General features: G+C 48.0%; 2 protein-coding genes across 2 annotated transcripts; one reads left to right on the top strand and one right to left on the bottom strand.

Moving 5' to 3' along the window:
* Positions 1–5,330: 5,330 nt before the first annotated feature.
* Positions 5,331–7,856, top strand: LOC135395918 (N-acetylgalactosamine kinase-like). Its single transcript, XM_064627005.1, has 4 exons — positions 5,331–5,470; positions 5,829–5,864; positions 7,371–7,528; positions 7,608–7,856. Exons 1-4 carry the CDS (start codon positions 5,404–5,406, stop codon positions 7,854–7,856), a joined length of 510 nt encoding a protein of 169 aa, XP_064483075.1. The 5' UTR covers positions 5,331–5,403.
* Positions 7,742–8,981, bottom strand: LOC135395917 (N-acetylgalactosamine kinase-like). Its single transcript, XM_064627004.1, has 2 exons — positions 8,972–8,981; positions 7,742–8,665 (listed from the first exon to the last, which is right to left on the bottom strand). Exons 1-2 carry the CDS (start codon positions 8,979–8,981, stop codon positions 8,208–8,210), a joined length of 468 nt encoding a protein of 155 aa, XP_064483074.1. The 3' UTR covers positions 7,742–8,207.
* Between the last annotated feature and the right edge of the window lie 3,003 nt (positions 8,982–11,984).

Here is an 11,984-nt window from a genome sequence, read left to right as displayed (position 1 = left end):
TGGTCACAAATTTTCGCCCGGAGCCACAACACCTGGCGAACGGCACGAAGATAGCCGTCATCGTAGACCAATACTCCACCACGGATGTTTGCCTGATGGACACTGCTCGCATCGCGGTCACCACGGAACACGAGGCCGAACATTTCGACGTAAACCCTCAACTCAATACAACTCAAAAGCAAACCCTTCTCCAGATGCTCAACGATTTCAGTGACTGCTTCGCTGCATCGTCGAAAGTAAGACAAACGCCCATTGCGAAGCACCGCATCATCGTCGACGAAAAGGCCCGTCCAATTCACCGCATGCCGTACCGGGTCTCCTGCAAAGAGCGAGAAACGATCCGAACGCAAGTAGAAGAGATGCTAAGAGATGACATTGTCCAGCCGTCGACCAGTCCGTGGGCATCGCCGGTGGTACTAGTGAAGAAGAAGGACGGAACACTCAGGTTCTGCGTCGACTACCGGAAACTCAATGAGATAACGAAGAAGGACGTCTACCCGTTACCGCGCATCGACGACACGCTCGATCGCCTTCAAAATGCAAAATTTTTCTCTTCCATGGACCTCAAGACGGGGTACTGGCAAATTGAAGTCGACGAACGGGACCGTGAGAAGACTGCCTTCGTCACTCCGGATGGACTTTACGAATTCAAGGTTATGCCCTTCGGCCTTTGCACAGCACCAGCGACGTTCCAGCGTGTTATGGATACAGTTCTCGCCGGGTTGAAGTGGCAAACCTGCCTGGTGTACCTCGACGATGTTGTCGTCTTCGCAAGAACATTCGAAGAACATGTTGAACGACTAAAGCAAGTCCTCGAGGCTATCAGAACTGCAGGGCTGACGTTGAAGCCTCAGAAGTGTCGATTCGGCAACGAGGAACTCAGATTTCTCGGCCATCTCGTGAGCAGCGACGGCGTACGCCCCGACCCCGAGAAGACGGCGGCCATTGCAAATTACCGTGTTCCTTCTTACGTGAAAGACGTTCGAAGCTTTCTTGGCCTTTGCGCCTACTACCGACGGTTCATTCCGAACTTTTCAAGAATTGCGTCACCCCTGAATGCCCTCACGAAGGACGGATCCACGTTTATCTGGAGTGAAGTCCAGCAACAGGCGTTTGATGAATTGAAGACGCGTCTACAGACTGCACCCGTGCTTGCCCACTTCGATCCAAACGCCGAAACAGAAATACACACCGACGCAAGCAACGATGGTCTAGGAGCCGTGCTCGTTCAACTTCATGACGGCGTCGAACGTGTCATCGCTTACGCAAGCAGAACGCTAACCAAGGCAGAGAAGAACTATTCGACGACCGAAAAAGAGTGCCTTGCACTCATATGGGCCATCACAAAGTTGCGCCCCTACCTGTACGGACGGCCGTTCAAGGTAGTAACAGACACGACTTGTAACAGACCACCATTCTCTGTGCTGGCTGGCTGGCTTAAGGGACCCCTCAGGACGCCTAGCGAGATGGAGCCTCCGATTACAGGAGTATGACGTAACCGTCACTTACAAGTCAGGAAGAAAACACAACGACGCCGACTGCCTGTCCCGAGCACCACTCCAGCGACAGGACAACAGCCTCGAGGACGACGACGAGGAAAAATATATATAAAAGAGCAACGTTAAAAGTAAAAGAAAAAAAAAGGCAGGACTTACACAGGCGATGAAGTAGGGGGACAATAAAAACCACCTTGCACCAATTGACTCCATCTTGACTCCAATTTGTGTGAGGGTTAGTGTTACATTTTTTTTTTTTTTTTTGCTGTCTACAGAGGTTCTAGCTGATGTGTACGCAGCAACGATGAAACAGATCTGTGACACCATGGTCCTCTTTTCATGTGCCCGTGGGCATGCAAACACAGGGATGTCCTAGACCCACGTGATGGAGAGTAACTGTTCTGAGCGGAGCCGTAGCGACCGGGGCGGAACGGCAGGCCCTGGCAGGTTGTTTACACTGTATCAAGCGGGACTGCGGCCTCGTCCTGTATTGTGCGTGCGAGAAAACATGCAGAAGAGTTCGTTTAATGGAAGCTGCTTGGCAAGTCGTCGGCAAGCCGTGACAGTGCAGCAAAACGGTGAACCAGCAATCGAGTCGTGCGGGTTTGATTCGTGCCGTTGTCTGGATTTTTCGACGGCTGCAATATTTCAGTCCCACGTCCACCATTTTCGTAGCTATACCCTGAACCTTGTCGTAAAATCACCATCATCTTGTCCTGGTCATACGTCATGGGGAACGTCATTTTGTAGTCGTGTGACGTTGTTTATATTCGCTTTAACCGTTACCAACATGTTGCCATTTGCGTAAAACGAAGATATGAACATATATCGTGGAGACCATATGGTGAACATATTTTGCTTGTGCAAATCATCACGGCGCTTCTTATGCGACATTGTAGCTGGTTCCTTCGAAGTATGCGTGCAACGCACCGGCTGAATGAGAGTTAGCGCCGGCGTCGTTGGGAGTGGTTAGCATTACGACCTTATTTCCAGATATTCGTGTTTTACTGCAAGGATATCGGATACAACTAATTCCTGAGGTGGAAATAAGTTACAAAACGACGCACAGAAACATCAAAACGAGTTTGTTTACAGGCGATGTGGTCGCTGATCATGGACGCGACGATTTTTATGGTCACGTGTATGTTGGCGTGTGCACTGACATGTGACCAGGGCGTTCCGACAGAGGAACAATGGGGAGGGGGGGGCGCCCCTTTCCCTCTCCTGGAGCTCCAAGATCACCCGTGAAAATACACGAGTTCAGGAAATCCCAGTGCTCCTTGCGCACGCGTTGCGTCCTGGGAGATTATTGTCACGAGGAAGTGAGAACGGTCCTTCACGTTTCGTTTTCGCTGACATTTACATTTCGTTTCCCTTGACAAGTTCCCATAGTTCACAGCGGCGCGAAGCTCTCTGGGATTTTGTGAATTGATTGATTTGTACTCCGATGTCGTCCTCATAATGTCGTCACGATGTCGTCACAATAACCCGAATCTCATATTCTGCATATCAAAGGTTTCGACTGATGTCCTTCTGTTGCCTACCCTAGTAAAAAAAACAGCCTCGATCCACTGTGGAACCAGCCTGGAAAGGCCATCCCAGGCTGGCCAAGGCTGTTTCCATGCTGGGTCTAGTGCTGTTTGATTTCCATTCTGAAACCATCCAACTTCCACTCTGAAACCAGGATGGTTCCCTGCTGGAGCCGAGCTGGAAATGAGATATTCCAGCGACTACGCTGGAATGTGCGAGATTGTTCACTGTGAACACTGTGAAGATAATGTTGGCTTATATACGGGGAAAAAAAGCCGAAATTAATTTCACAAATGTGTGCAAATAATTTATGCCCAAATATAATCAAATATATAAAATAATAAAATAAATATAATAAAATAAATACCCAAAGGTGTGCAATGTTATGCACAGAACTCCACGTACATGAGTAGATTGCAAAAAAAAAAAAAATTGTTGATTAGCTTCACCCTGCGAAATGTGAGTTTTCCCGGTTTGTCAAACCGGAACTTTAGCCATAATGCTCTCATCGTAAAATGCGACCAACCGCCATCGGCATTAACTCAGAATCTGCTTTGAACTGGAAACGTCGGTTGTTGTGTTGGCGTCGCAGCCTGGTAATTTAGGTGTTTCCTCCTGCATTTCACCTTCGCCGACCATATAAAAGTGTGAACGTCTTTGCATTTGTGTAGTCGTGTGCTCTGTTATGCATTTTGTTCCTGAATTCGTGCACGAGCTCTATTACGACAAAGGGTAAGCGGCGTGTGTAGCACGGTTGATCCCAAAGTCCTAAATCTGAAACAAGAGGTGCAGTAGTGACCCGATACTTAACTATAGTTATCTGAACTGCCTTCATGATGTGTCATTGTCCCGCTTGCACGGGACGGACTTTTTCGGACAGTTAAATGAAAACGAGCGATTGAGAAGTGACCTTTGTGATTTCGCACATGCCAAACTTTGCATCAAACTGACACATTATCGTCTCATAGTGTTGCCACTGTTGCTGCATGTACACTATTTGTAGTATGTCTATTATCATACCTGTTATGGGGTGTTAGTTATTGTTGTTAAAATAAATATTTGAATTTATTGCTGATTGTCACTTTATTCATTTGTTATAGTGTGTTTCCGATTTCTGCTTTGTGTAGCAATATATCTTGTATAAGTTGCTTCTACTTCAGCGGAACCTCCTGCCTTGGAACATAAGTTCCAGCAGAAGGTACAGGCTGAAGTGGAAGCACTCCTACATCGGGACCCGATAATCCGGCTGGAGACACGCTGCATATCCAGCCTTGTTCCAGCCTGCGTCCACTGTGGAACCAGTTCTAGACCATTCTTTCTCCGGCTGGATGCAGCCTGTTTCTAGCCTGGTACAAGCCCGTTTGCAGGCTAGATCCAGTCAAATTCCAGGCCGGAACCAGCCTGTTTCCAGGCTAGATCCAGTCATATTCCAGGCTGGAACCAGTCCAATAATCCAGCTGGAGTTGTCACTGCATTTCCAGCTGGAATTTTTACTAGGGTAGTATCTGTTGGTTGCTCGTTCTGTCACCCCTTTGAAGCTCTTTCCTCTCCCACCCCCCCCCCCCAAAAAAAGAAAATCCTGGGAACGCCCATGCCAGGACATGTCGAGGATGCATTCCTTCTCCTGGCACGCTATCGTCTGTGAACCCATATGTGGTTGATTCCTGTGAACCCATGACTGGTTGATTCCTACAGCACCGAGTGCTAACACCTGTGGTTTTGCAACTATAGTTCGGACTCCATGAGATTAAGGAGGTGCAAAATCAAGGATTTTCGAGGACTGTAGAAAATTCCAGAGTATTCGAGGGTTTCAAGCACCAGTGGGAACCATGTATATAGGCATAGGCATTGAAGTACACTGAGGCCCAGTTTCACCAACAATGGTTGACATTTCAACCGAGATCAACGGTCCCTTAACTTGAATTTAACGCTTAACTCTGCTTCACTAAAGGAAGGTGTATTATTACTGAAACATTCATCACGTCACCATAAGAAAGAATGAGTGTTAACTTCAAGTTTCAGCAACCAGATTTCCATTCAAAGTTGACCAGCGTTGGTGAAGCCGGGCCTAAGAGGCATGCAGTTTCAATTACAGAGGGTCGAAAAGTGGAAACTATCAAATGTGTGAAGGTAGATCAAAACAAGAAGGCTTGGGCCACAAGCTTCCAATAGCTGAGCTTCAGGACAACAGTCCCTGTTTGGAATATGTTACCACTAATCGTACAGTTATACTCAATGCAGTGCAGATAAAACTACCGCACGGTGTGGATGAGGGTTGCTGTGTTCTCTATAGAGATTGTAATGCAAGAAGCTGTTTGGCTCACTCTTGTAGTGTCGTACTTTATGCTTTTTCTCCTGAAATCCCTCTAGCACCAGAATGAGCAAGTTGAGGCTCGCTACGCTGTGCGCAAAAAGTGAACGATACATTGGAACTCAAGGGGGAGGCATGTGTTAGAATTGGAACGTGTTAGAATTGGAAACGGATGCGGATTGGAATGTGAACGTTGTGTTTATATGGCAGTGAGAATGGATGAAGTGGCTCGTGGTGTCAGGTACCGACAGTTAGGAGCGGTGCGTTCTCAAAGGAGCCGACGGGATGTAAGCAACACCTAGAAAATGATGATGGAAGCAAGAGGAAGGAAAGAACGAGGCAGAAGGAGCTCAGGTGCCATCAAGGAGAGTTGGTCGAACACTCACGTGCCTTCTCTAAGTTGTACATGTAGACTTCTTTACATAAAGTATGTGCTTGTTAAACATCGACTGCTGCAATCTATTTTCCTGAACTATTGGGGAAACTTTACTGCATGGATCAGGCTATTGCATTTTTCGCTGAGCAAGGTTAGTAAAATTTGCCATCTTCACGGGGCAGTGTAATGTGTCTGTATCCAACCCCATCTAGCAGTGTGGTAGCCAGATACTTTTTTTTTTTTTGGGGGGGGGGGGAGAGGGTTCTATGGGGACTTTAAATGGGGAAGGAGGATTCTGCCCTTGTTTCCCTCTCCCAAATTCCCTACTGATATAGGGGGTGTTAATTCCCCTAAACAACCCCCTGCTTCACCCCTGCCATATCTAGGTAAACAAGACCTGATCACTCGAAAGACGTGACATATGCTGTCTTCGATTGGGCTGCACTTTTTGAACTAGTGCAAACTGTGCAAGTTCCTGCATTCGATTCAATGATGGTGCAGCCTTTGCATTACACTTTATTATTTAATTGGAAAAAGTGCAGCTGTAGTGCAGCACGGGTTCACGAAAATGCTGCACCGTCTCTGACGTCCGTGCAACGTGGAGCAGACGACATGAAGTACTGTCATTTTTGACGATGTTTTGTCATCGATATGGAGCATACTGTCGGTAAATGTTTGCTAAGATGGGCCTGTTTTTACTCTTTGAGTCAATTTATAGACAATAATCACTCAGAAAATTGCGATGCAGTGCAGATGTCTGTGAGAAACTATCTGAGGCTTACACTTTTCTATTCGAAAGGGCTCAGTGTACTTTGCACGACAGCAGCACCTGTCGTGCACTTCGTTTGCACTCCTTTGCACTGTCTCTTGCACTTTTTCGCGTACCGAAGACAGCAATAGTCATTGGGACTCTGTCAATCATGACTGCAGCCGTAGCTATGGTGACAAGCCACTACGAGCTGCACGAACAGCCACCAGTAGCCACAGACAGGCTGAATTTTGAAAACGTCAGCGGCAGCGGACCGTCCAGGTAGTCCATGAGCAGTGACAGGAGGCATTAAGCAGGCTTTCTGTATCTAGGGCACGACCTACACGAACTACTACATTATAACAACCAGGTCATAGGAACCCTTCCCAAGTGCCGCATTTGGAGGCTAGCGGTGGCGCTACTCATCGACCCGGTTATTGCTTGCTTAATTTCTGTAATACTTTGTATTTCAGCTCACCTTAGTATTTTTGTACACGCGGTGCAAGTCCCGCAGGAAATGTTTTTTTGAAAAGTTGATTATCATCATCCTACGCGTTTTCATAGGAGCGTCCATAGGAGATGTTGCTGTCGTCTGCTTCTGCGCGTTCCAACTTCAATTGTCCAATCATGATGCAGACCTCACGGGCCGATGAGTAGCACCCCTAGCGATTGTGCGGATGAGCTTCTCATAGGGGTTGCTGATTATGACATGGTCGTTATAATCTAGTAGGTGGTGTTGGCTGAGCCCATGCATGTTTCCTCTCAGTCTGTAGTGGACAAAGTCTCCTGCGTGGTATAGAAGGGCAGCACTTCTGAGGGAGATGGTGGACTGCTGGTCCATTAATTCCAAGTTTTGTATCATTCTTCAGTGCAACACTGGTGCTCTAATTTTAAGTTGATATGCTACAGGAAGTGCAAAGCTAATCCAGTTCAACCCCCTAAAAACAACCAACGTTCCCTTACCAAGTGGAGCAACCTTTGTTGTAGCCAATAGCTGCGTCAAAATGACCAAAGTTCCTACCTCCCACTTCAACGCTCGTGTTGTCGAGTGTCACCTTGCAGCTAAGGTAACCATCAAATGAAGCTTTTACGGTTTGAGAATGCTTTCTTTTTTACTGAAAAATGCTTCTCTCCTTTTCCATCCAGTCAATTGCCAAGTCTCAAGGCCTCAATTACAAGAAAAAGCTTCAACTAGCCGATGTTCAAGCAATGCTCAAGACACCTTTTGAAGAAATGGTGGCCTTGGTACAGAACGTGCTGCATCCAGAGCCCTATAAGAGATCAGAGTTGTGCCAGCTACTTCAAATGAATGATGCAGAGTTTGAAGCGTTGGTGCTTGGAAAGAACACAAAGCATCTTCAAGAGTTTAAGGCAAGATGTGACAGTAATCTATAGCTTACAAATCATGGATGGACGTTGTGGTAGTAAAGTACTCCCCTTAGTGCAATGTTTAGGGGGTGTGCAAATCCGAATATTTTAAGTTGAATATCGAATCGAACGGGGGAAAAAATTCCGAATCGAATATTCGTGCAAAATTTACAATATGTGACTTTCGCACTAAAAGTTTCCATTTTGTGGTCCACGCAAACTTCACGCAAATGAGTATCAGCCTGCAGAGTTTGAAACGCCAGGGACGTTATCTTGGATTTTTACGACTCGATCAAAATGTGTAGCCTTTGCTAAATTTGCCCTGTACTATTCAGACACTTTTATCCTCAAACATCTTGCCTTGGCACCATGTCACACTTACCCTTGTAACCAAAGTGTAGCCAAAGCAGCAACACAGACGACTGCACTGGAGCTCGAAAGCCCAGCAGACGGAGGCACAGTGCCATGCGCCACCACATCCATCCCAGTCACTCTACTCGGCCTATCACCAGCATCCTCATCTTCTACGACTCCTTTGACGCCGCAAAGAAAATAGTGATACCACTGCGGTGCAATGTCGTCGATTTTCAACAAGTCCATCTTCTCAGAGTGACTGGGGTAACGTCCGTCTTCAACGTTGACAAGGTTTAACGTGTTGGAGCCATTTGGGGCACAGGCCACAACGATGTTCTGCTGCAGGGCCATTGGAAGAACAGCATAGCCGCAGTAGTCTACGTGTTCCCCAATCAAGTTTACCCTTCCAGGGGCATGAGTGAAGAAAAGTGGGTCCTGTCCATAAGCCTTGCGGATGCTGAACGAGCTGCGGAAATTCGGCTCTCATATTTGCTCTCTGCAGAAGGAAGTTTAACTTCAGGAGGGATGTCAGATACGCTGCGGACAAGAAAAAAAAATGCATTGTACGACAAAATAAAGCAGTCTGGTGCTTAGCAGTAATTTGTAAAGAACCCCTGTCCCTATGTTTGCAATTCTGGAAATGAAGCAGAAACGCTATCGAGAACAACAAAACAACGGCACATGTCAAACTACTAGTACCATAAATCGAAGGCAACCAGTTCATTATCAGTGGCAACGCGACCGCAACACAACGCGAGACAACACAACAGTGGCGTATCTAGAGCTACCTGCGCCCATGGCAACATGGTTAACATGATGTCCTTGGGGATGCGTTTTCGTGTGGTCCGCACTAGGTTTCACACTACTACCTCTCTAATGGCGGGTGCTTTAGATTGTTGGAACTCAAGGAGAGACAAAGAGAACCGGCTGGTTTGACGGCGAGAGCCCAACTGATTTATTTTCCGCGGCTACGCGGGCGCGAGATGATGAACGAGGATGATGATACAGGACAGAGACGAGGTGGCGGAGCGCTTGATGGACAGGAACGATTCGAGTGGTCTTAATGTCTCCGCACAGTGCGGGATGAAGCGGCGGTAGAAGTTGGTCATCCCCAAAAATGTCCGTAGCTGCTGCAAGTTGGTGGGTTGCGGAAAATCTATGATCGCTTGGATCTTGGATGGTAGAGGAGAAATGCCAGCCGAGGAAATGTGATGGCCCAGAAAGTCCAATTCGGGAACGCCGAACTCGCTCTTGTTAGCGTTGATGATTATGCCGAAATCGGTGAGGCGGGAAAATAGCTGGCGCAGGTCGGCGTCGTGCTGTTCGGGTGTTGGACTGGCCACAAGAATGTCGTCGATATAGGCATGGACATTCGGCAGGCCACGGATGACACGATCGATGAACCGTTGGAACGATTGAGCTGCGTTACGAAGGCCAAATGGCATCCGTGGAAATTCGAAGAGCCCGAAAGGGGTCGTTATGGCCGTTTTGGGGATGTCTGCCTCGGCAACGGGGATCTGATGGTATGCCCGTATGAGGTCCAGCTTCGAGAATATAGTAGCGCCATGTAAGGATGCTGTGAAGTCATGGACATGGGGGATGGGGTACTGGTCGGGGATGGTAACGCGATTTAAGGCTCTGTAGTCCCCGCAGGGGCGCCAGTCGCCGGTCTTCTTAGGCACCATGTGCAGCGCCGACGCCCAGCTGCTGGAGGATGGGCGCCTGGTCTTGACGCGTGGGAAGCGGCTATGAGCGCGGCCGGGGAGCGGAACTCGCGACAAAGGTCGTCAATGGTGGACTGCGGGGGCTGGCGCGGTTGAGGTCGGGCAGGTTCCGAAGGGGGCAATGCAGGGAACACAGCAGCTACAGCTGGATTGGCCACCTCCACAACCGCGTCAGCAAGAGTGGCCAGCTGGTCGAGAGTCATGTCAGCCGCTGTGGCCAGGACCATTTGAACATTCTGCGGGAGTCGCTGAAGAAAGAGCTCACGCAGAAGGGCATCGTCCACGGAAGCTGATTGATCGTCGAGCAGCTGTCGCATGCGCCGCAGTAATTGAGAGGGCCTGCGATCACCGAGCTCTTCTGTCGAGAGAAGCTGCTGCAGGCGTGAGCGGCTTGATAATGTCGTTCGCTGGAGAAGAGCCTTCTTTAGCTGGTCATACGGCGTAGAAGGGGAAGGACTTGCCAGTATGTCGTAGACTTCATTCGCAGCAGAGGGAGTGAGGGCAGAAATGACATGGTAAAACTTGGTCTGTTGTGCGGTTATGCCAGCCAAGTTAAATTGCGCCTCAGCTTGGAGAAACCAGACAGCTGGGTTGCGGTCGAAATACGGGGGCAGCTTCACGGCGACGGCAGCCAGTGAAGACGTCGGGGATGGAGCAGAGCTGGCTTGCGGGTCCCCGAGAGGCATGGCGGAGCACGGGCCAAGGTTCTAGAATGTTCGGTCACGGAACGTTCGGGTCACCAGTTGTTGGAACTCAAGGAGAGACAAAGAGAACCGGCTGGTTTGACGGTGAGAGCCCAACTGATTTATTTTCCGCGGCTACGCGGGCGCGAGATGATGAACGAGGATGATGATAGCACCGCTGGGGCTGCTACAAGATCATTTATGAATGTGCCAGGTTGAGTGCCCGACCTGGCACATTCATACCCGACCACATAATGGCACCCCTGTTCACCTGGCGCCCATGGCACCTGTCCACACCTGCCACACCCTAGATACGCCACTGCAACACAAGCCGCTGGGCCAACGGCAAAAAAAAAAGAAAGTTTTACTGAACAAACGTACAGCTTATATAGCATGGCCAAAACCACACCCTCCATTTGGATTGGCGGATTCTGCAGTTACTAATGCATAGTCGCAATTTTCCCTATTTTTGTGAAATTTTATATCCCTGTCGGACCACACTCTCCATTACGAATTGCTCAATCTTTTTAGGTAAGACAACTGACAGTGCACTCTTTAAAAAATAGTGCACCTACTTTTTTTTGCTTTTAAACAGGGTTTCTGTTTCTTTAAACTTAGCCATGCATCCATGACAGTGTCTGAGGTGCTCAGTCAATCTGCTGTAACCCACAAGCCTGAGGATTCTGGTGCTCCTTTATCCTTATGTTCAGACATCTAGATCTCCGCAAGCTTGTTTTCGTGTTTGACTTGACGTTGTCAGTTTTTCTTTATTAACTTTTAAGTCATTCATCAACATCTATGTCAGATTTCGTGGCAGCTTTTTCTCAAACGATAGGATGCCTGGAGGATTTAAGGAATTCTCCTGCAGAATTAGCCAATCCGGGTAGAGGTTGGTTGTTAGTCCAGTGGTTCGCGTTGTCTCTGCACTGAAGTTTTACCGCTTTTAGATGTTCACAACATATCAATTGAGGACTGGAGGATGGGGCAATGGCTGATAACGTGACATGTTATACCGCACGTTGTGATGTCTCCTGGACAGGAGATGAAACGTCTGTTTCAGTAAATGGTTAGCTTGTTATGTGAAGTCGGTGTAATTTCTTTTCTAGTTCATTATGTCTAGTCCCGGCTTTCGGAATATCTTTGCGTTTATGTGCATGCCATACACTACAGACACACGATGAATTGTTGTAGAATGTGCTCTTTCACTATAGGCCAGCACATCACGCGATCACGCTCAAAAGCCATCATAAAAAAGCGAACACGTAAACTGGCAACTACGGTGTGAATCTATACGCTAATGTTTTAGTGGGCGTTGCGATGTGTTTAACTAAATAACATCAGGAAAAAGTGCTCACTGCGGCTCTCCCATATCTGTGCAGTTCAAGTGCTTCTTC

This window comes from Ornithodoros turicata, chromosome 5 (assembly GCF_037126465.1).
Source record: "Ornithodoros turicata isolate Travis chromosome 5, ASM3712646v1, whole genome shotgun sequence".
NCBI lineage: Eukaryota > Metazoa > Arthropoda > Arachnida > Ixodida > Argasidae > Ornithodoros > Ornithodoros turicata.
The sequence above is the reverse complement of the archived record's forward strand: the minus strand, read 5'-3'. Positions and strand labels throughout refer to the sequence as shown.

Coding starts and splice junctions, on each gene's coding strand:
- LOC135395918 (XM_064627005.1), top strand. CDS start 5,404: ATGAGCAAGTTGAGGCTCGCTACGCTGTGCGCAAAAAGTGAACGATAC. Junction 5,865..7,370: donor TGCATTTTTCGCTGAGCAAG/GTTAGTAAAATT, acceptor GATATGCTACAG/GAAGTGCAAAGCTAATCCAG. Junction 7,529..7,607: donor AGTGTCACCTTGCAGCTAAG/GTAACCATCAAA, acceptor TTTTCCATCCAG/TCAATTGCCAAGTCTCAAGG.